Consider the following 22,919-nt stretch of genomic DNA (forward strand, 5'->3'; position numbering starts at 1 on the left):
AAAATAAACCGAAATCATATGAATAACAGAGTTTTATTATTTTATTAGTATGCACGCTGGCTCTGGCTACTCTGCACTGCGCGCATGTGCTTAGTCACTTCCGCGTTCCTCACATAGCAACAGCAGAAGAGCCAAAATGGCGGCCGGTGGAGATCCTGCGTGACATCGAACCGAGTCACAACACCCAAACCTGCGGTTCCCGGACAGCGGCGTCTCGCCATGGCCTCCGCTCACGGGCGGCTGGGTCAGCACTTTCTGGCCGTGCTGGATGTGGCTCTGCGGGTCCCGAGCATCTTTATAATCGACGCGATATTCAACTCATACTCGGATCCCGGTACCGGATGGAGCGGAACCGCCGGAAGAGCGTTAATCCGTGCGCTGGGTGAGTCTGTCAGTTAGTCAAACCGGGATCTGGGTCGATCAGGCGAGTTCTAGTGCTGAGGTTCTGGTTCTGCTGTTTAATTCAGAGATAATGAGCTTAAATCCGCGAACCGGGCCTGGAAGCAGAACCGTGTGACAGCCAAATCACGCGCTTTGATCTCAGTGTGTTTATAACGTGAGAGAAGCTGTCAAACTGTCCGTCCATTCATATGACGCAAGAGTTATAAATAATATGTAACGTTAACTTAAATAATAATCACAATGTGTTCATAAACCATCTCGCAAATGACAGCCACCGTTTAAATGTTTAACGTTACATTGGACGACACAACATTAATATCTCATTAAAACTGTCATTTAAATGTTTGTATGCAAATCAGTTGTTAATTTTAATCAGTAATATTACAAGTTCCTGTATTGTATAGTGTTGTCACGATACTGGAGTTTGTGACTTCGAAACGATACCTGAATAGTTTACAGTTTTACTTCAGAGAGAATTGATATGATAAATATAAAATACAATTTTATTTGTATCACATTTAAAACAAGTGACGTTGACCAAAGTGCTTAACAAATCAATAAAAAGGTAGACAAAACATGCACAAGTCAAACAAATGCACGGCAAAGAGAAAAGACATCGAGGTACATTAAAAGCTAGTGAAAAAGGTGCGTTTTCAAAGAAGTTTTAAGAAATGTCAGAGTTTGGGCAGATCTGATATTTGAGGGTAGGCTATTCCATAATTTGGGTCCATAAACTGCGAAAGCACAGTCACCCCTGTTTTTTAGTCTGGTCCTGGGGACAGAAAGATTTCTCCGATCTTAGTGATCTTGACTTCAATTTTGGGTGAAGCAGTTCGGATAAGTGCTGGGAGCTAAATTTTGTAAAGATTTAAAAACAAAAAGCAAAACTTTAAAATCTTTTCGAAACTTAATCGGTAGCCAGTGAAGCGAGATCATAACCGGAGTAATATGTTCAAATTTTTTTATATGTTCAGGTTTTTTTTTTCAGTCTTGTTTTCATTTAAACTCAAAAAGTTATCAGTAAACCAGTTTCAGTTCATCTATACAGTCCAGTAGAGGCTTTAAGGCAGACTTATCATTACATTTTAGGGGCAAGTAAATTTGAGTATTATCAGCATATAGGTGATAAGAAACCCCATGTTTAGTTAAAACGTGGCGTTTCTTATCACTTCTTATTGTATTGTATAAATATATCCAAATATTCGAAATTCAGTCGAATGCAACTCCAATCTAATGGTTAAATTACATTTTAGTAATCAAAAAAGATGTGTAATTAGTTGAATTCAGAAAAACAACAATTTAATATATTTTTATCAAATTTTTTTAGAAATGTGTATTTATATTTTTCTGGCAATCAAATGAAGGCGTAAAACATTAATTTAATTTAACATTGAAACAACGTATTTACTGTTAAAATTAAAACATGGTAGAAAAATGTTTTGAACATGCAGAAATCATATTTTATTGTGTGTGTGTGTGTGTGTGTGTTAATGCAGGATTCATATTTGAATAAGTGTTTTTGCGGTTTACACTTTTCCGCATCATAGGGCCCTAAATATAGCCGATCAAACCGTGAAACTTGTGTAAAATCATATCGAAGTTCTCTTGCAAAACTGAACGTGAGGCATCATCACCATGTGAATGTTGATGTGTAGCATTAGCATGTTGTGTGTAGCGCGTCAGTTTTCATGCCCTCCGTGTCTTGCAGGTATTCTGGTCTCCGGTGTGGTTCTGGTGCTTTCCCAGAAGTCCCTGTTCAAGTTCTACACCCTGCTGGCGGGCGTTCTGCTGGGCGTGGCCTCGGTTCTGCTCAACTACTACGGCACGTCTCCGGCGGTGGCGCTTCTGCCGCTGCGTAACGGGCCGACGCTCTGGCTAGGGCTAGCGCTGTTGCAGCTACTGCTAGGACTGGGCTACGTGGCGCTGCTGAACGTGCAGTCGCTCTGCGCTGCCCTGCTGGTGGCGAACATCATGGCACCACTGTGTGGGATGGCGGCGGAACTGCCGGCGGACGCACGGAAGACATTAGCGCTGGCCTCCGGCGCAGTTCTAGCGGCGCACTCCGCCATTAACCTCCTGCTAAAACTCAAGTGGTTCTACTACTCGTGCCGCTACGTCTACTTACTGCTACGCCACATGTACCGCATCTACGGCTTGCAGCTGCTGCTCGAGGACACGTGGAAGCGCATACGCTTCCCGGACATACTGCGCGTGTTCTGGCTTACACGCATGACCGCGCAGGCCGTAATCCTAGCGTACGTGGTGCGCGTAGTGCGCTCCGAAAGCGGGCTTCCGCTTGGATGGGACGTGTTCTGGGATTTGCTCGGCAACCTCATCATCAGCGGCTGCGACTCCACGCTAACCGTGCTCGGCATGAGCGCCGTCATCTCCTCGCTCGCGCACTACCTTGGACTTAGCATCCTTGCGTTCATCGGCTCAACTGAGGAGGAGGATAAGCGGTTAGGCTTCGTAGCGCCTGTGTTGTTCTTCATCCTCGCGCTGCAAACGGGATTAAGCGGATTGATTCCAGAGGAACGGCTTGTGCGGCTAAGCAGGAACATGTGCCTCTTGCTAACGGCTATCCTGCACTTCATCCACGGTATGACGGATCCGGTGCTAATGTCTCTCAGCGCGTCGCACGTCTCCTCCGTGCGCAGACATGTTCCCGTCCTGCTGGTGTCGCTAGCTCTGTTCGCGCTGCCCGTGCTGCTCAGCTACGTGCTCTGGCATCAGTTCGTGCTGAACACGTGGCTGTTCGCCGTCACCGCGTTCTGCGTGGAGCTCTGCCTGAAAGTGCTAGTGTCGCTAACCGTCTACGCGCTCTTCATGATCGACGGCTTCTACAACGTGCTCTGGGAGAAGCTGGACGATTACGTGTACTACGTGCGCTCCACCGGAAATGTGATCGAGTTTGTGTTCGGCGTGATCATGTTCGGGAACGGCGCTTACACTATGATGTTTGAGGCGGGTAGCAAGATCCGCGCATGCATGATGTGTCTCCACGCGTACTTCAACATATACCTGCAGGCTAAGAACGGCTGGAAGACGTTCATCAACCGCCGCACCGCCGTGAAGAAGATCAACTCGCTGCCGGAGCTTAAAGGCGCACAGTTACGGGACATCGAGGACGTCTGCGCGATATGCTACCAGGAGTTCGCTACGTCCGCGCGCATCACGCCGTGCCACCACTACTTCCACGCACTCTGCCTGCGCAAGTGGCTGTACATCCAGGACACATGTCCCATGTGCCACCAGCGCGTTTACATCGAGGACGACGGACTTGAGCACGTCGCGTCCTCAAACAACAACGGCTACGCCGCGGCGGCTCCGGAGGCGGAGTTTGATGAGGAGGGGGGAGGGGCTGATGTGGACGTGGCCGAGGGAGGGGCGGAGCCTGCGAACGAGCTCCTCGAGGACAACGACAGCATCGAGTACGACGAGGACGAGTGGGGAACGCAACCTGGCGCCGCGCTAGTCGAGGACGACTACGCTAACAACGACGACGACGACACCGACTCCAACTGATGTTGTGTTTGTGTTGGTATTAAAGGGCTGATCATGTGTTTATCGTGGATAAAGAGCGGCGTGCTCCTCGATATGATCACTACTGGTCTCTTGTGTGACCTCTCTTATAATTGTGTACATTCTTGTACATGTAATAAAGATGCTGCAGTTGTGCACTGGAGAAGCTGAATCAGCTGCTAATCTCTGATAGCTCATCATGCGAGTCCTGTTCCATCTCACCGGAAGGGCTGCGGCTCCACGTGTTCGCTTTCAGGCTAAACTGTTGATTTATTTGCCAAGAGAACTGATGTAAATAAAGAATCAGCTTGATTTCTTTTGTAAATAAAAATTAATATGCTGATAAATCTATGTTGATCTGGAACTTTGCACTTAATTATATATTTTTGGAATGTCTTTGTTGTCGTTTGTTTTCTCACAGGTTTTTTTTTTCTTCGTTCTCTCAACATTACTTTGATTTGATTCTGTTTAATTTAAACTTTTTAGAAGGGAAGGTTCACAGTTTGTTAATTGTGAAATGCATTTAGAGGACGTGATATAGCATCATTACGCTACACCTGTAATGAGTGTTTATATTGGGACTATTTTAGACACATCGTCATTGTCATAATACAAAGAAGTAGTTCCGGTTACAATGTTCTTCCGCAAGATTCATTCATTGGCCAGTTGCATAAATATAGCCATTATGATATGACTGTGTCTTCAGTTCTAGTATGAATGACCCACTAGCACACAGTTAAGGTTAGGCTAGCTAGTTAGCAGTCAGTCTTAGTTTTCTGTATCAAATTAGGCTAATCTACCTTTTAATTAACTGATTTAAAAAAGCTACGAACAGTCTTAATGGAATACTCCACCCAAAAATGAAAATTCTGTCATCATTTACTCATGACGACATGAATAAATGATGAGTTTCTTTCTTCTGCTGAACACAAATGAAAATAATTTGAAGAACGACTAGAACTAAACAGTTAAAAAATACTATGGAAGTCAATGGTGCCAAAGTTCCTATCTTCTTTAAAATATCTTCCTTTGTGTTCAGCAGAAGAAAAAATCTCATACAGTTTTGCAACAACTTGAGGGTGAGTAAATGACAGAATTTTCATGTTTGGGTGGAGTATCCCTTTAAAGAAACATATTTTATGTCTAACTAGTAAGACTAGTCTTAGAGATTTATGCAATCGCTTAATAAACCGACTGTACCTTTAAGATTTACCAAAGCATTTTTTATCACTGTAATTATTTGTGTTGCGGAAAGCGGCGTCCATACTAAAAGACTCAACATGAATCTATCTATCTCAAGTTCCTAATGTTGCAAATGCATTATGTCCACTGATGTTTCCGTCAGCAGCGACGAGCGAAGGACGTCTTCAACGATTTTAACTACGTATCCCATGACGCATCTGCCGCGCAGGACTACATTTCCCATCATGCATCATCAGCGCGATCGCGTCAGAGCAGAGCGTGTGGAAAGTCTCAGGCGTAGTTGAACAGTCATTGATCACAAACAACGATGAATCATAACGCTAAATGAACAGCATAGGAGGAACATATCTCACAATAGAAGAGAGAGGTTAGAATGGGAACGGATTTTTGAGGCGCGTCGGCTGTGTCCGTTGGTGCTGCGCGCGCACTCTGGGTTATTTTGGTTCAGTGAGGCAGTATGACATGCGCGTTTGATTTTGCTCAGCTGTTTTTGATATGTTTATTATATGAATAGCATACAGACGCTCTAGTGTCGCGTTCATTCATGTGTTATAGGGCGTGTCTGGATCTTTCGCGTGTTTTTATTCTGTGGTGATGATCCGGTTGGCTTTAGTGCGCGCGCTCGTGGCCGGTCGCGCGCCCGGACCGGGTCACCTACACAGATGTTTCCTCGGAACACACCGGCGCAAAGTCAAGCCCGAGCTGCTGGACCTGCCGGACCAGGCCCGGGAGTTCGTGTACGGCCTGAGCCCGGCGACCCGGGTCTGCTTACTGAAGGAGCTGCAGAACTTCCAGTCCTCGGGGGAAGGTAACGGACCGTATTATACCGTGATATTCTGTGTGTGTGTGTGTGTGTGTGTGTGTGTTTGCCAGTCTGGTCTCCCAACAAACTAGCAAGCCGACCCTTTCACCTTATGAATCCATAATTTTACCATGATACTACATGTATTTGTGACAGACATTATTATACACATATTCCTCAAGTCAGCTTTATTTCTACAGCGCTGTTCGACATCAGAGACTCACGATGATTCAGATCTTCCTCGGTTTACACTGACTCTGTGGTTCTGACCCGGTTCCTCTCTCTCAAACTCAGTGTCAGCAGTGTGTGTGTGTTCACTATCAACACGGTTCAAGCCTGCGTCATCTCTTTCATCTGAGGGTGTGTGAGTGTGAGCGAGAGAGAGTTAAGTGTGTGTGTCTGTGTGAAAGAGAGAGAGAGTGTGTGTTTGTGTACATACGGCTGTAAGGTCAGAGGTCAGCGTGTTTTCCATCCCATCTAACAGAATCACTGATGCTGAAACAACATTTATCATGTCAGTCACACACTCGATAATTGATTTCACTCCGAGATCTGAGTGTCACACACTGATGATGATGATGATGATGATGATGATGTGTTTAACGATGACCTTGAGGCTGAATGACCCCTGCAGGCCTGATGAGGTCAAACAGCTTGAAGAGAACAGATCTGCGTCATCTTACACACACACACACACACACACACACACACACACATAGACCAGATCAATCCTGATGAAAACGCACTATTATCAAACATATCAGTGACTAGAGTTGATTAAGAAATATTCATAAGAGTCATAAACGGGAATCATTAATACGACACATTAATCAGGATAGAGTGAATCGCTCTGCTTACACCAGTGAAACATGTGAAATACATTTTCCCTGTAATTTTAGTTTTTAAATGTATAAGTAGTGCTTTATTTTTAAACAGATTAAATGTTAACTCTTAAAAATATATTTTTTTTAAGTTATGCATTTATTTGATTTATTTTTTTAAATAATCTTTTTAGCTAGCATTTTATTTTGAATTTGAATTTTTTTTGTAGAATTTATTATCTTTTCTGCAGCTCAAAAACATCCAAATGAAATATACATTTTTACTGCATAATCTGTTGCAGTGATTTTAATTTATGCTCATTTAAATGGCATAAATTAAAATAGAAAAGTAAAAAATAAAAATCAAACTTGTTTATAATTTTTATTTTAAAGAAAAAAAATATTTTCTCACTCCTAGTTAATAAGCGATTATGAATCATTTATTAGATTGTAGTTTTGTTTTTATTCAGTCGACACTTTTTAAGACGTTTTTAAACCAAATATAGTTTGAGTTTTTAGCAATAAAAGAAGATATAATTCTACCATAAATGTTTATAAACCACAGAAGTCTATCAGTCATACGCGATCTGACGTGTGTGTGTGTGTGTTTCAGACTCGGGGGAATCGTCTCCGCTGACGTCGGCTCAGCTCAGATACAGTGAGTTCAGATTTGTATTTTATTTTTTATGTTTATTTATACAAGGACAGAACAAAATCATAAAATAAAGTGAATACAACATGTGATATCCACACATAAACACACACACGTGTGTATCGCCTGCAGTTCTGCTGCACAACGCCATTCCCTTCGTGGGCTTCGGCTTCCTGGATAACGCCATCATGATCGCCGCCGTGAGTCATCAGATTTATCATTATGATTCAGAACTGCAAACATATTCATGATCAGAGCTGAATGATGATAACGGTCACATGATGATTTATGTTGATCACATGATGCACAACTGTTCTTGTTTTATTTTTGTCTTTGTCTGTGATGATGCGTTTCCTGTTGATGATGCGTTTCCTGTCGTTCGTAAGGGAACTCAAATAGAAATGTCCATCGGAGTGACACTCGGAATATCAACAATGGCAGGTATTTACACACACACACACAATAATGCGAATTTAGGGTTTAAGTGTGTAATTTGATTTGTGATTTTCATGAATTTAAAGTCACACTGTAAAAAAGCAGAATCTTTTGTTATATTTCATGCTAAAGATGATTGTTGTTGATGATGATAATGATGAAGATGATGATGAAGCGTCTGTGTTTCAGCGGCGGCGCTGGGGAATCTGGTGTCGGATCTGGCTGGACTCGGGTAAATACTGAACTCATGAAACTAGTGTGTGTGTGTGTGTGAATTTCTGAATGTGTTTGAACTTGCTGTGTGTTAGTGATGTGAGTATTTGAGTGTGTTTCGGTGTACTCGCTGCGTGTGTAAGTGACGTGTGTGTGTGTGTGTGTGTGTAGTTTAGCAGGTTACGTGGAGGCTCTGGCGTCTCGTTTCGGGATGCAGATTCCAGATTTAACGCCCAAACAGGTGGACATGTGGCAGACCAGAGTCACGTCGCACATGGTGAGACACACACACTCACTCACACACACACACACTCACTCACACACACTCACTCTCACGCTCACTCACTCCTGTGTGTGTGTGTGTGTTCAGGGAAAAGCCATCGGAGTCGCCATCGGCTGCATTCTGGGAATGTTTCCATTGCTCTTCCTGAACGACGATGACGAAGATGAGGAGAAGAAGAAGACGAAGAAGAAGAGTCATCCGACCTCAGAGTGACGCACTTTTATATCGCCGTGACAACAAGTGCATTTGTTTTGCCAAAGTCTGACAAAAAACAAGCGAATGATCAAACGGTAGACTGAAATGAAGAAATGATCGTAATATAATAGTAGGAAGTAGAAATCTAAAGAATTATCAAGTAGTTTAAAAATCTAAAGATGAAGAATAGATGCATGAGTTTAATTTTATCTCTCTTCGTCACGTAACACTATTTTACACCAGAGAACGATAACTATAATCACTACGAGAATCTGGAAGTCCTCGGCACAACTGTAACATTACGAATATCGCAAGAATCCAGCTGATGAACGACAGCCAATCAGAATCCAGGGCCAGTGAACGATACAAATATGAACGGCCAATCAGAGTCCCTCCTGCTTCAAACAGAAGTTAGTTGTATGTTTCACAGGAATAAACCGGAAAAGAACAGAATCAAAGTTAATAATCATCCGCTGATCTAGTTATCGTTCTGGTGTGAACGGGCTTTACTCTTTTACTCTTTTAGATTTTAGCAGCATGTGTTTCGTGTTTAAGTTTATTATTGGTTCTGTTGGGAGATGATGATCTGTCTGAAACAGAAGTGTTTCTGAACCTCTCGAACTCCTGAGCGAACTGGAACGCACAAGAGCTTCCGCACACTCCCATCATGCATCTGGCTCATGGAACGGAAGCTCATTGGCCCGTTCGGTAGTGATGTCAGGTCACATGATGAACCCGGAAGATCTCCGCTAGAGCGATGTATTCATTCGTCGAAACCAAAACCATAAAAAACTTAATTTATAATCTTAAAAATAAATAAAATATTACAAAAACTAATTATTTCAGCATTTTTAAATAAAGCTTGCTTGAAGTACTAAAGCTTGTTTTCCGCAACAGAATTAAAAATAAAAAGGTGATTGCGACATTTTATCTCTGAATTTCCTGAGATTATGAATGATATGAGTTATGACTCATAATTATCATTTCAAACTGTTTTATTCAGGGGCGGAAACGAGCTTTCATTTCTAAAGTAACTAAAACTAATTACACTAAAACTATACAGCCATATTTAAAACAACGAGCAACACTCACACAGCATTTATTACATTTAATCTGTTGTATTTGCCGAGCTTAACGATGAAAAGCTTCAGCAGATTTAATAAATGCTGTAAAATGATAGTTCATGATAATAACTCAGCTCAGCTATAACGAACAAAAATGATTAAAACGCACTCTAAACGACTAAAACGGAATCGCTTACACTTTATTTAAGGTGTCCTTGTTACAGTGTAATTATATATTTAAGGTTAGTGCATCATTTATAGTTATTACTGTCGCAGGACACCAAAAAATCTAATCAAAATATTACCAAAAACTGCAATAGTGCGTCACGGGCGGAGTCGAGGCCTCCATCAGGTCCTGTAGCAGATGAACATGAGTCTGATGCAAAGATGTCTGTTACTTTATGAATAGAAATACCTCTGGAATTAGTCGTTTAACCATCAACTGACTTCTGGGTAATCCATAAATCAACGCGCCCCAGAAACACATCAGGCATGCTTATTATTGGACACTATGCATTCTGATAACTCGTGTGTGTGATTATTGCACAGCCGCCTGTTCTACCGCAGATATTTTACAGTATTTTGCTAATTCTATGATTATTTTTGTGAGACGACGTGGAATATTTGTACTTTTATAAATTAATTTGTCGCACAAACAAACTATTGAAGTGAAAAGTACAAGTTCTGTTCATAAATATTGATGTTATTTGTGCGTTTGAGAACATGTCATCGTAAAGTTATGGTGTTTTAACTGGTTACTCTTCGGATGAAATACACGTAACACTTTACAATTATGACGGAACATTTATTAATCTTAATTTCAACATCAATCGAAAATATGATTGAATGGACCTGAACTAACAGCTGTGTTTATTAACTAACGTTAAGATTACTAAATAACGTAACGGATGAATTGCTGGTAGTTAACGACTAACTAACGACTCTTATTGTAAAGTGTTACTGAATTATACGGAGTTTTCACACTGCAACTGATTTCAATAAAATGCCTTTATTGACAATATAAAAACCACACTGCATTATTATCATTATTATGTACAGTCTGTATGATCTCGAACACTACAGAGGGGAACGGGTGAGTTAACCAGGTGTGTGTGTTCAGAAATAAACGGGTCAACATCTCTGCTACATCATATCGATAAAACAACACAGATGTCCAGCCTATCACTCTTAAACATTAATTACAGTTATTAAACGTAACCCTCTATCCTCCGAGCACTCCTTCCCTCTGTTCCCATCCGGAGAACTAAACGTCTTTGACAAAAAACACAATTTTCTCAGTTTTAAGCTCAAAACTTTCAATTTTGTCATTATGCAATAATGCACGTCATTCGCTCTTAAAGTGACAGCAGCCAATAAGCACATACTGCTGTCTGTGTCATTAATATTCATAAAACAACAAAAACAGCGTAAAGATGAATTTATATTTAATGTACACAGCGAACGCCATTGTGTTATTTTACATTTAATAATTTCTGTACCCGAATACTGCTGCTAGACCTTCCTTTATCTCGTATTTGTTATTTTAGTACTGGCTGTTATCTTGTTTTTAATAATTTAATTATTGGTATTTTTGCTGTGTTATCAAAGTACTTGAAAATTAATCAAATTGCTTCACAAAAAGTTTTATGATCTGATCCGTGAGATTATTGACAGCCAATCAGAATCTATCACTGATTACCAATAAAAACATTGACAGCCAATCAGAATCAATCGCTGATGAATGATAAAAATGTTGACAGCCAATCAGAATAAATTATTTAATTGATGATGAACAATAAAAACATTTACAGCCAATCAGAATTAATCGCTGATGAATGATAAAAATGTTGACAGCCAATTAGAATGAATTAATTATTTAATTGATGATGAACGATAAAAACATTGACAGCCAATCAGAATTAATCGCCGATGAATGATAAAAATGTTGACAGCCAATCAGAATAAATTATTTAATTGATGATGGACAATAAAAACATTGACAGCCAATCAGAATTAATCGCTGATGAATGATAAAAATGTTGACAGCCAATCAAAATAAATTAATTATTTAATGGATGATGAACAATAAAAACATTGACAGCCAATCAGAATTAATCGCCGATGAATGATAAAAATGTTGACAGCCAATCAGAATAAATTATTTAATTGATGATGGACAATAAAAACATTGACAGCCAATCAGAATTAATCGCTGATGAATGATAAAAATGTTGACAGCCAATCAGAATAAATTAATTATTTAATTGATGATGAACAATAAAAACATTGAGAGAAAATCCGAATCCATTGCGGATGAACGATAAAAACATTGACAGCCAATGAAAACCCATCGTTGATGAACGATAAAAACATTGACAGCCAATGAAAACCCATCGTTGATGAACGATGAAAACATTGACAAGGATCTTCATCGGTGTTCTGCAGATGAACAAAAGTCTGGCGTAACTGATGACGTCACTGTCCCTTTAAGAGCGAGTTTGGGGAATCTGCCTTTACGCGAGCGTTTCCTCTTCCAGTAACGAGTAATCGTCGTGTTCCACCTTGACTGGTCCGGCAGCATCGCTGAGCTCCTGCTGATAGCTCGCCGCGCTCGACGTCTGCTGGCAGCGCGCCTGATGCTTGAGGAAGCTGTCCCGCCACACGATCTTCTTCCCGCAGAGCGCGCACTCGTACGGGCGCAGGCCGCCGTGCGTCTTCACGTGTTTGGTCAGGTGGTGCTTCATCTTGAAGCTCTTGGCGCAGACGGGGCAGGCGAACGGGCGCAGGTTCAGGTGCTGCATCTTCACGTGCCGGTCGCGCATGCTTTTCAGCGTGTACGCTTTCCCGCAGTGACAGAAGTGGACTTTCGGCGTCGCAGAGAGAGGAGAGCAGGGAGGATTCTGGGAAACCGTCGCGTTCGCAATCGCATCCAACGTTTCGTCGTCCTCGTCGTCTTCGTCCACCGACGGCCACTCGCTCTGCCACAGGCTCTCTCCGAGACGCCCGTCCGACTCCACGACTCCTGAGAGAAGAACACAAACACAGTCAGAAACAGCGCGGTGGCGCCCCCTGGTGGACGGGTGCTAAACGGCAGTGATGAAGAAGCTCCACTCACCGGCCTGGCGCTCCTCGCTCTTCATCCTCAGTTTATCCTCGTCCTCCGCCGGCTCTCCGACGCCTTCATCTGCCTCCACCCGCCGCTGCTCCTCTTTCGCTCCTCGGAGCCGAACGCGGATTCGGTGTCTCGCGGCGAAATCCGTTTCGATGGACGGGAGAGGCGGGTGCGGATCCGGCCCACACTCGGGCTCGGTCCGTAGAGGAAACGTTAGGCTGCTTCGGCTCCACCGGCTCTGCTGAGGGCGCCTCCATGTGGCCAGAGGCGGGAGCGCACGTTTCTCCGCGGCGTGTTCGCCCGGCGGGTCCGACGGGTCGGGGAAGCAGCAGTCGGAGCTGCTGGGCGACTGATGGCTCGAGGAGCTCGCCACGCCCGGGCTGACCTGCGCTAGGGGTCGTGACCTCTTGAGGATGTCCGTGCACTTGTCCACGATGTGCCACATCTGGAGAAAGCTGGCCACGGTGACGTAATTGATGATGTCGTCGCGCACGATGCTGAGCTGCCCGGTGTAGGCGGAGTTCAGGACGCTCTCAAAGGCCAGCGGGTCCATGACCGAGGGAAGAGACACCGTGGTGACGTTCTTCAGCAGAACCTGGACACAGGCAGAACCGAGCGCTGAACGACCAGATCCAACAGACACATTCTTAAAGAGATAGTTCACCCAAAAATGAAAATGAGCCCATGATTTACTCTACCTCAAGCCATCCTAGGTGTGTATGATATTCTTCTCTCAGATTAACACAATCAGAGTTATATTAAAAAATGTCCTGGCTCTTCCAAGCTTTATAATGGCAGTGAAGTGCATCTATCCATCATAAAAGTGCATCTGTCCATCATAAAAGTGCATCTGTCCATCATAAAGTGCTCCACACGGCTCCGGGGTTAATAAAGGCCTCATGCATCAATGCAGTTTGAAAGACTTTAAAGCAGAAACCGCCATTCTCTGCCATTATAAAGCTTGTAAGAGCATTCAATTTTCTCGTATAGTGTTCTAATAGTGTATGATTTAATACCAACAAGTTACATCAAGGGTCAAATAAAACATACTGTTCAACTGAATGTTGGAACCATTGTGTTTCTACCTATGTCGTACAGGTCGGGTGTAAAGAATATTTTTGCTCAGGTGGCGAAAGATGTCCGTCCAATAGAAAAACGTTTTGCTCAGCATAAAAAAAATTAGAGGGAACATTGGTGGTACTGAGTAATATTCATTAATAACATGCACTTACTATAGGGTTAGGGCAGGATTAGGGTTCGGTTGAGGGTAGTTATGCACAATTTACTGTTATTACTATGGGAAGTACATGTAACAAGGACACTGTCAAAAAGTGTTACCACATGTGATGTTGGTGGAGGGCCCTGGATCCTCTGACCTTGATGACATCATCAGTTCTGCTACCAATGTCAGAAACCTTCACCAGTTATTGTGCATTTGAAACTATTTTTAGCATTTGAATAATATTATAGCACTAGTGTTGCAACATTGTCTCCACCCAGATCACAAAAATATGATCTAAGTCCAGTTTGAAACGTTCCCATAATAACGTTATTTTCAAATGTTCTGTGAACGTTCCAAATGTACATTTAAAAAAATGATATGCCACTGTTACGGAAACGTTCCATTTTAATTTATTTAAACTTTATCAGGATGAGTTTTGAATGTTCTCCGAACATTCTAAAATAAGTTGGAACATTTTAAAAATGGAATTCTGAAAAACGTTCCATTTGTGCTGACGTCATAACTTTGAACGAGCGTTCTTAGGAGAACGTTTGCAGGGCAGGTCGCGAGGGATCATGCAAGGTTTCAAATCAAACAGACATTAATATGCAAATGAGAGGGTTTGCATGTGTGTGATGTGACATCAGTTCCACACACACACTCACCTGGTCATGGAAGTACGGGGAGGATGCGGCCAACACACACCTGTGCGCGCGGAACACGTGACCCTGCACCTGTATGGACAGGTCACACAGCTGACCCTCCTCGCGCTGCCGGTTCAGGTTCTCCAGAACCGCGGCGCGCGCGCTCGGGAAACACACCTGCAGAACCGGGCCCGGGGGCGCGCTTGCGCGACCGAGGATCTGCTCCATCCTACCGGGGAGAAACCGAATCTGATCCGGGATCAGCAGCACAACTCGTGCCTAACACCCGTTTATTCCGGTAGTGTTCGGTGTTAGGCCCGCTAGCAGATCATAACATTATCATATGAGAGCTTCTGATCATGTGTTTACATCACATGCGGAAACGATCTGCGCGATTCAACCTTTGGACACGCGATCTGCGAGTTTAACTACCGTGTGTATAAAAAAATGATGATTATGATCCCTTGATCGGTTAAAATGAAATATGAATGTGTTTATAATCTCACCAGCGTTTACTGTGATGAAGGTCTGCTGCGGAAGAGAGAGACACGCCCCCTCTCCGAGACCCCGCCCCTTTTAAAACCACAGTGCTTAGATATTCATATTCTTCATAAATGCTTTGGTTTGTGAGTGTGTGTGTGTTCACAGTGATAACGACAACATATTTTTTTATTATGTTAGTGTCTCACATTAATGGAATTAAGTGGCTAAATAAATATATAGAATAGAATCGTCATGTGACTGCTACTGTGAGCCAATCCTGCTACAAAGGATGTCGGAATCATGAATAGTAATTACGTGAAGCCCATGACGTCATTGTGCGTAAGCTAATTGATATTCATGAGCGGAGCAGTACTGCGGTCCGCGCGCGCCACCTGCTGGTGACTGGAGCTCACAAACCTGCAGGAAAGAGCATTAAAAACATCAAACGTTAAAAATGATTTGCAATGTAAAAAAGAATGACGTTCACAACTCTGATAAACCATAATCAAATTAATAACATCATGCTAGTTATCTCTCTGAATAACTTAGCCTATTAGTAGAGAGCACGGTGATGCATGAAAGGTATTTTAATAGGTAATTAACTTTAGTTAAAAGAATTTATAGAAGTGTGTGGAATGTGTAAAAGAATGTATATATTTCAAAATCATATTGTACCGTAAATACTTGTATTTGGTATTAAATGGGACCTAGTTTGAAGGGAACTCCCTGTTTATTACAGTTAATGATCATATTGTGTGTTTCAGTGAGTTTTGATGGGGCTGCACCTGCGGGAGCGTCGTGACGTCACCGCGGGTTCAGGTTGCGTCGCGCGCGGGCGCGCGGCCCGTGATTTTTACCGCAATGCATCAGAACTGAGCGAACGCGTGAACGAGCCTCTCAGAATGGCGTTTAAACCCGACAGATGAGCGAGACCCGATCATAAACATCAGGTTAATGCTTAAGGATTAATCCACGCGAGTCACAGGCAAGTTCAGATCTGTGTGCATGCGTGCAGTGAGGATGCGTTCATGCTCAGGGATGGAAATATATTCATAAAGGAATGTGCGTGCGTAGCGTGTGTTTATTCGGATACACGTCAATCATGCACAGAAATAAACGATGTAAACAGAGGAATGAGTGTAAGTCTGATGTTGTCTGTGTTTCTCTGGCGTGTTTTCACACACCAAACATCTTTCAGAGCCAAACTGATGCTGGTCTAGTGTTCTTCAGGAGTCCATCACATCCGCGGGACGGGGCCCTTCAGAACCTCAGAACATGAAGACCCGTCACTGTGGACTCTAAAGCCCACGATAGAGAGAGAATCACGGTCCAGCTCAGTGTCTGTCTTCTGTGAGCATCATGGACATGTGTGTGAGACGTCTGCTGCTCCTGTGTGTGTTCTTCACGGTCTCAGGTGAGTCTGACTCTGACCTACAGGGGTCCGGGGCCTTCGGGTATTAACAGGGGTCCGGGGTCCTCAGGGAGTAACAAGGTTACGGAGCTCTCAGAAATGACAAATATATATATATATTTTAATTTCTATAAAAAAGCTCAAATATTTAATAAAAATAAAATGATGTAAAAATAAATTAATTTTTTCAATCGACGTAATTTTTGTATTCAATATTTTATGTTTTTACTTGGATTAAATATTGATTATTTTAATCATTTTAAAAACATATTTATTATTTATTTAAAAGAATTTGTATTTACATTTATTTTAATATTTTTATTTTATTTAAAAAATGTTTAAAAAAATATTACATTTGATGAAAATGAATACATGCATACAATTAGATGTAAAAAAACAACCTTTTTTAAAATAATACATTTAGCAGAAATGTATACATTTCTAAATTATTTTTCATTTAAATAACTCATGTGACTGCAGTACTGTTGATTAGAAAATAATGCAATGATGGAACATAATACAAACTGATATTTTCCAAATAACAAATATCTGAGGTGTTGTCAGTATGAGTTTGATGTTTCCTCTTGAGAATATGAAGCTGCTGGTGTGTGTGAGTATGACCTGTGTGTGTGTTTGTGCAGTGTCCGTGTGTAGCGGCGCATGCGCAGAGGTGGACTCGGACACCGAGGCCGTCGCGGGACAAGTCTTCAAGCTCGGATGCATTTCCTGCAAGATGCGCGGGGAAGTGGAAGCCACGGCCACCGTAGACTGGCACTTCCGGCCGCGCGGACAGGACGAGTTCACCCACGTGAGCGTTTGAACTAAATAATTACATCTGATTGAAATAAGAAATGGTTCAAAATAAATATTTGATTTAAATGATTAGATTTAATTAAAATTAATACATAAAAATAAATACTTAAATAATAAATTAATTGATTTACTGTAAAATAAGATTAAATCAAAATTTTGCGTAAAAAAATCAAACGAAATATTCAGTTTAAAATAAATGAATAATTGATTTAAATGAATAGATTTACTTTAATAAAACAAATACTTAAACAATTAATGAATACATTAAAAAAATAAACACAATTTCAGGTACACGAATAAAAACATTTCATTAAAATAATGAATGGTTTAAATAATAATTAATTAAAAGTAATTAAAATGTAAAAGTTATTTTGAATAAAAACAAATTAATTTAAATAAATAAATGAAAACGCATAAAAAAACATTTAATTAAAATAAGTTTAATTCATTAAAAATAATAAATTGATTAAATTCATTTATTTAAATAAATGTAATTTAGATGAATAAATTAATTAAAATAAACAAACTGTATTCTTATAAATAACTAAATACAAATGGATTTAAATGAATAATTATTAATGTAACAAAAATTTAAATAATCACTATTATACATATTTAAACAATCAAAACATGATTAAAATAAATGAATACAAATAAAATGTAAAAAAAAAACTTTTCTGTTTGTGTGGTGGACAGATTTACAGCTACAACGGAGAGTCGTCGGACATCATCGACGAGCGTTTCCAGGACCGGATGGAGTGGTTCGGCAGCAGGAAAACCTTCGACCTTCAGGACGCGTCCGTCAACATCCTGAACGTGACCTTCAACGACACGGGCGATTACCAGTGCATCTTCAACCGCATCCTGAGCTACGAGCACTACGAGTACTCCACCGTCGTCAGCAAGCTGGTGCACCTCACCGTCGTGGCCAAGGGTACGCCGTCACCATGACCTGTCCTGCATGACCTTTGGAGGCCCGCTCCAGGTGTTTCTGGTGAAAGAGCAATCTGCACATGGAGCCACTTTTAGATCCTCAAATCTCTGAAAGTGAGCTATGTGGAGCCTCAAAATGTTCGATGCAAAAAGAAAAGTTTGGTAATAATTGGCACTTTGAGATATCTGTAATACTTCTTAAGTTACAGACACGCAAACTTTGGAAAAAGACTATTTCTGTCTCTCTGACAGGTTTTTCCTATGCGATTGTTTTACTGGAGGGAAGCCAAACACATTGCTCTTTGAACGCAGTCAGTATCACTAATCAAGTACGAGATCAGCTGTGTGCAAAGTGGCTTTCACAAATAGAACAATTTACTCCTGGAGCCGCATTGAGATCCTCATATCTGTAGAACTGAACCATGTAGAGCCTTAAAAATGAACATACCAAAAGAACAGTTTGTTAAGAACCAACATCTAAAAGGACATCGAGATATCTGTAATATTACTTGAGTTATAGACACACAAACTTGGGAAAAAAACATGATGAAAGGGCTTTTTTCTCATCTTTGAGCCGTCACCGTTGGCATATAATGCAACAAAGATGAATAAAGTCAACATATTTTACTAATAGAGCGACTGATCTCTGTGTAAAACTAAAATCATGAAGCTGCCGTCCTTTCTGAAGCCGTTTCCCCCTCCTGTAACTTGGCTCCGAGTCACAGATGAGAAATGAAAGTTGACGCCCCTCTACAAAACAGATTACTCTATTTCATTCCTATCTGTTTGTCTTTCTTCAGAAAATATATTAACAAAAATATTTACAAAAAGTGTGTGTGTGTGTGTGTGTGTGTGTGGCAGCCACCCGCGGGACGGCCTCCATCGTGTCGGAGGTGATGATGTACGTGACGATCATCGGGCTGCAGCTCTGGCTGCTGGTGGAGATGATCTACTGTTACAGGAAAATCGCGGCGGCGGGAGAGGAAGCTCTGCGAGCGAGCGCGTGAGTGTCGCAGTCGAAGGACATCACACACCCGCGCAGCGCGACGCCAGAGCGCTCTGCTAGCTTTAGCCTGACGCAGTTTTCATTTTCACGACCTGCGACACGTTGTTTAAACACACAGGAACACGCAGCAACACACAAACATGCCAAATATGAAATAAAAGATTATTGTTGTGTACATAAAGATATGGTAGCTTTAACCTCGAGCACTAGCATATCCGTTTCCTCGCTAGAGCGTTTAGCGTTTAGTCTTTTCGCTTGCTAATTCCTCCTTATAAATAGCGAATCCGCCATGACGTGAGCGCAACTGGCTTTAAAGAGAATGGCAGATGAGACTCTGATTGGTTTATTGCACGTTATGCCCAAAACACACGCATTACTCATTAAGAGAATAGAGACGACCCGTTTAGACCAGCGCCGGGAGCGCCGACCATTTGTCCCGTCGTTAAACCTAGCAGAAGTGGATTAAAACGCGCACTTACTGAACTTGTGCCATGTGCTTTAGACCGTTAGCTTAGATCGCTAAAATAGGGCCCTAAACCAGCAGATCAACAGGATATTTGTATGGTAAAGTCATTCGTCACCATCCAACATTATTTGTTAATGCATTAGCTTATTTTAAAATGTTGCCTAATATCTTAACATCTTCATGCCTTAAAGTCGCATTTATCAGATTCGAGAGACGGACGATCATATAGTTACATTTTGTGATGGTCATACTAAAAGCGCACGTCGTTAAATACGGGCTCTCGTCGCAGAAGTACGGGCTTATTATTGCAGAAGCAAAGACTTAAACCTGAACTCGTTGTGTTGCGTTTGTGTTCTGTGTTGCAGAGCGGAGTATTTAGCCATCGCACCTGAGGGCAAAGACAACTGCGCCGGTGTGCAGGTCGCAGAATAACACAGGTGAGATAACTAGCAGCGACGGCTCTGTTTACGCCACACACAAACACAACTTATGCTGGCTTGTCTGAAAGCATGTTGCTATTATGATTTGGCATTCTGTTATCATTTTTAACATATTAATAAGCATGTATTAACATGTTGCTAATGTTTTAGCACATTGTTAGCATGTTGCTATCATGAATTAACATGTTTAGCACATTGTTAACATTAATTAGTATGATCCAAACATGAATTAGCACATTTCTTGTTTTAGCATGTCGATAGCATGAATTAGCATGCTGCTAGCATTTTTCAACATCCTGCTACCATGTTTTAGCACATTGCTAACATGTTTTAATACATTGTTAGCATGAATTAGCATGTTGTTGACAACTTTAACCACATTGCTACATTATGTATCATGTTGTTAATATTAATTAGCACTCTTCTTGTATGTTTTATCACATTAGCAGGATTTAACACGTCACTATCAGGTTTTTCAGCACATTGCTAGCATGATTTAACATATTTTTAGCACAAATTAACATGTTTACATGAATAAGGACTTTTCTAGAATGATTTAGCATGTTGTTAATATTATATAACATTTTGTTAGCATGATGGTAGCATGGTTTTAACACATTGTTAGCTTAAATTAGCATGTTGCTAACATCAATTAACATGGATTAGCATGTTCTAAGAACGCTTTGTTGATGTTCCCATTAACTTATGAAAACTTTTGTATGAAAGTTAAAAAAAAAAAATGTCCAGTTTATTAAATGTTTTTTTTTTTTTTTGTCTTGGTCATGTGAACGTTAAGGGAATGTTACATTGTATCATTCTTTAATCATTATGGAACGTTACTTTTGAACTAAAACATCTCTGAGAAAACGCTCCATGATCGATGTATAGTAATGTTTTTGTGCATGTTCTGTTTTGTTGCCGTAAGAAGGTTTGTTGGTTCTGGCGAGAGAAGGTTAGCTAGCGCTAGCTCCAGAGCAGAAACGCTGCTGACTCACACGTTGTTCTGGTTTCTGCAGGATTTTCCCAGGAGCCTCTCCTGAACTGCTGCCACTCACTCCTGTTTTATCCGCTGTTGTTCCTGACGATCGATCCCGTGTTCCGCATGATTCCTCACGCTATGCATGAACCGAACGCTCTCCTGAGAACTCACTGCATTATTCCTCCTCGCTCATTGACAAGCGCAATACTCTGAGTTTGCACTAGAGGTCAGTAAAGAGCAAGGAATCGCTGCTGATCGCTGCTGATCAAGGCCAAACACACACATTCACAGACACACCTACTCACACACACACACACACACACACACACCTACTTACTCACACACACACACACATATATTATAGTGACTGTAAGATGATCTGGAAGCCGATGCTCTGCTGAAACTGCATGAGTAAAAAATGTGAATCTGAAGAAACTTCCTTTATATACGTAATAATAATTAACCATCCTGATAGAGTTTATCAATCATATCTGTATAATGTGGTGCAATATGACAATAAACCCTAGTTCTCCAATGTAGCAGAATTATGTTAAAGCACTGAAGTGAGAGAGAGCGAGAGAGAGAGAGAGAGAGAGAGAGAGAGATGGGGGAGGAGGGAGAGAAATAGAGAGAGAGAGAGAGAATGTAAATTAAACGAGTTGAAATGAATCTTGTCGACTGTTTGATTGTTTGTTTGTTCACATTATTAATGCATAAATCGACAGGAACGATGAACGATGCTTTTCGTCAAACATGACAGGACATAAAACCAAACTACATGAAATATAATTTAACATAACATAATATTTCTTAATGAGCATTACACTGACAAAACTAAAGAATTATTTATATGATTACTGTTATGATTTGCTATATTTTTGCATATTTTCTGTAAGCATGAAAGTCTGTTTTACACGAGATTGTACTGAAACGATCTGATGTTTATGATGATCATGTGACTCATGTGGAATTAAACTGCTTTTGTTGAAAAATCTGTGCTGTTACTGTAGTTCACTGTAGTTCACTTTACTTTACTGTAATTCACTGTACTTTACTGTAGCTCACTTGTACTGTAGATTATTGTAGTTCACTGGAGTTCACTAAACTTTACTGTAGTTCACTGTACTTTACACTAGCTCACTTGTAGTTCTCTGTACTTTACTGCAGTTCACTGTAGATTACTGTAGTTCACTGTACTTTACACTAGCTCACTCTAGTTTACTGTAGTTCACTGTACTTTACACTAGCTCACTTGTAGTTCACTGTGGTTTACTGTAGTTTATTGTAGTTCGTTGGACTTTACTGTAGTTCACTGTACTTTAATGTAGGTCACTGTACTTTACTGTAGTTTACTGTAGTTCACTGTACTTTAATGTAGCTCACTGTACTTTACTGTAGTTTACTGTAGTTCACTGGACTTTACTGTAGTTCACTGTACTTTACTGTAGCTCACTGTACTTTACTGTAGTTTACTGTAGTTCACTGGACTTTACTGTAGTTTGCTGTACTTTACTGTAGTTCACTGGACTTTACTGTAGCTCACTGTACTTTACAGTAGTTTACTGTAGTTCCCTGGACTTTACTGTTGCTCACTGTACTTTACTTTTAGTTCACTGGAATTTACCGTAACTCACTTTACTTTACTGTATCTCACTGTACTTTACTGTAGTTCACTGTAGTTTATTGTAGTTTACTGTAGCTTGCTGTACTTTAATGTAGTTTATTTTACTTTACTGTAGCTCACTGTACTTTACTGTAGTTTACTGTAGTTCTCTGTAGTTTACTGTAGTTGACTGTACTTCACTGTAGTCTACTGCA

General features: G+C 41.1%; 4 protein-coding genes across 12 annotated transcripts; 3 read left to right on the plus strand and 1 right to left on the minus strand.

The window, feature by feature from the left end:
• Positions 1-63: 63 nt before the first annotated feature.
• On the plus strand, positions 64-4,275 carry rnf139 (ring finger protein 139). Its single transcript, XM_039664121.2, has 2 exons — positions 64-382; positions 2,111-4,275. The coding sequence occupies exons 1-2, from the start codon at positions 220-222 to the stop codon at positions 3,925-3,927; spliced, it is 1,980 nt and encodes a 659-aa protein (XP_039520055.2). The 5' UTR covers positions 64-219; the 3' UTR covers positions 3,928-4,275.
• Positions 4,276-5,344: 1,069 nt separating this feature from the next.
• On the plus strand, positions 5,345-11,219 carry tmem65 (transmembrane protein 65). Of its 2 annotated transcripts, XM_089122922.1 has the most exons (8): positions 5,351-5,494; positions 5,683-5,935; positions 7,364-7,408; positions 7,535-7,602; positions 7,789-7,843; positions 8,027-8,069; positions 8,222-8,327; positions 8,421-11,219. In XM_089122922.1, the coding sequence occupies exons 2-8, from the start codon at positions 5,722-5,724 to the stop codon at positions 8,544-8,546; spliced, it is 657 nt and encodes a 218-aa protein (XP_088979048.1). In that variant the 5' UTR covers positions 5,351-5,494; positions 5,683-5,721; the 3' UTR covers positions 8,547-11,219. The 2 variants fall into 2 exon arrangements, with proteins under 2 accessions (XP_039520054.2, XP_088979048.1); XM_039664120.2 differs by having other exon boundaries at positions 5,345-5,935.
• zbtb22a (zinc finger and BTB domain containing 22a) lies at positions 10,207-15,133 on the minus strand. Of its 3 annotated transcripts, XM_039664115.2 has the most exons (4): positions 15,077-15,133; positions 14,592-14,799; positions 12,708-13,299; positions 10,207-12,614 (listed from the first exon to the last, which is right to left on the minus strand). In XM_039664115.2, the coding sequence occupies exons 2-4, from the start codon at positions 14,796-14,798 to the stop codon at positions 12,106-12,108; spliced, it is 1,308 nt and encodes a 435-aa protein (XP_039520049.2). In that variant the 5' UTR covers position 14,799; positions 15,077-15,133; the 3' UTR covers positions 10,207-12,105. The 3 variants fall into 3 exon arrangements, with proteins under 3 accessions (XP_039520049.2, XP_039520050.2, XP_088979043.1); XM_039664116.2 differs by lacking the exon at positions 14,592-14,799 and having other exon boundaries at positions 15,077-15,131; XM_089122917.1 differs by lacking the exon at positions 15,077-15,133 and having other exon boundaries at positions 14,632-14,756.
• Positions 15,134-15,880: 747 nt separating this feature from the next.
• On the plus strand, positions 15,881-22,095 carry scn1bb (sodium channel, voltage-gated, type I, beta b). Of its 6 annotated transcripts, none has more exons than XM_039664118.2 (8): positions 15,881-16,038; positions 16,252-16,467; positions 17,106-17,272; positions 17,974-18,211; positions 19,072-19,213; positions 20,048-20,119; positions 20,569-20,592; positions 21,139-22,095. In XM_039664118.2, exons 2-6 carry the CDS (start codon positions 16,413-16,415, stop codon positions 20,112-20,114), a joined length of 669 nt encoding a protein of 222 aa, XP_039520052.1. In that variant the 5' UTR covers positions 15,881-16,038; positions 16,252-16,412; the 3' UTR covers positions 20,115-20,119; positions 20,569-20,592; positions 21,139-22,095. The 6 variants fall into 6 exon arrangements, with proteins under 6 accessions (XP_039520052.1, XP_088979044.1, XP_039520051.1 ...); XM_089122918.1 differs by having other exon boundaries at positions 20,572-20,592; XM_039664117.2 differs by lacking the exon at positions 20,569-20,592.
• Positions 22,096-22,919: the final 824 nt, after the last annotated feature.

This window comes from Pimephales promelas, chromosome 18, assembly GCF_988280905.1.
Source record: "Pimephales promelas chromosome 18, fPimPro1.hap1.1, whole genome shotgun sequence".
NCBI lineage: Eukaryota > Metazoa > Chordata > Actinopteri > Cypriniformes > Leuciscidae > Pimephales > Pimephales promelas.

What these genes read in the sequence shown, in the direction of transcription:
- rnf139 (XM_039664121.2), top strand. Translation starts at nt 220, where the DNA reads ATGGCCTCCGCTCACGGGCGGCTGGGTCAGCACTTTCTGGCCGTGCTG. An exon ending in AGCGTTAATCCGTGCGCTGG is followed by an intron (nt 383 to 2,110) that starts GTGAGTCTGTCA and finishes CGTGTCTTGCAG; the next exon opens with GTATTCTGGTCTCCGGTGTG.
- tmem65 (XM_039664120.2), top strand. Translation starts at nt 5,722, where the DNA reads ATGATCCGGTTGGCTTTAGTGCGCGCGCTCGTGGCCGGTCGCGCGCCC. An exon ending in CGGAATATCAACAATGGCAG is followed by an intron (nt 7,844 to 8,026) that starts GTATTTACACAC and finishes TCTGTGTTTCAG; the next exon opens with CGGCGGCGCTGGGGAATCTG. An exon ending in CCAGAGTCACGTCGCACATG is followed by an intron (nt 8,328 to 8,420) that starts GTGAGACACACA and finishes GTGTGTGTTCAG; the next exon opens with GGAAAAGCCATCGGAGTCGC.
- zbtb22a (XM_039664115.2), bottom strand. Translation starts at nt 14,798, where the DNA reads ATGGAGCAGATCCTCGGTCGCGCAAGCGCGCCCCCGGGCCCGGTTCTG. An exon ending in CCCCGTACTTCCATGACCAG is followed by an intron (nt 13,300 to 14,591) that starts GTGAGTGTGTGT and finishes GCCTGTGTCCAG; the next exon opens with GTTCTGCTGAAGAACGTCAC. An exon ending in GAGCGAGGAGCGCCAGGCCG is followed by an intron (nt 12,615 to 12,707) that starts GTGAGTGGAGCT and finishes TTCTTCTCTCAG; the next exon opens with GAGTCGTGGAGTCGGACGGG.
- scn1bb (XM_039664118.2), top strand. Translation starts at nt 16,413, where the DNA reads ATGGACATGTGTGTGAGACGTCTGCTGCTCCTGTGTGTGTTCTTCACG. An exon ending in TGTGTTCTTCACGGTCTCAG is followed by an intron (nt 16,468 to 17,105) that starts GTGAGTCTGACT and finishes GTGTTTGTGCAG; the next exon opens with TGTCCGTGTGTAGCGGCGCA. An exon ending in CCTCACCGTCGTGGCCAAGG is followed by an intron (nt 18,212 to 19,071) that starts GTACGCCGTCAC and finishes TGTGTGTGGCAG; the next exon opens with CCACCCGCGGGACGGCCTCC.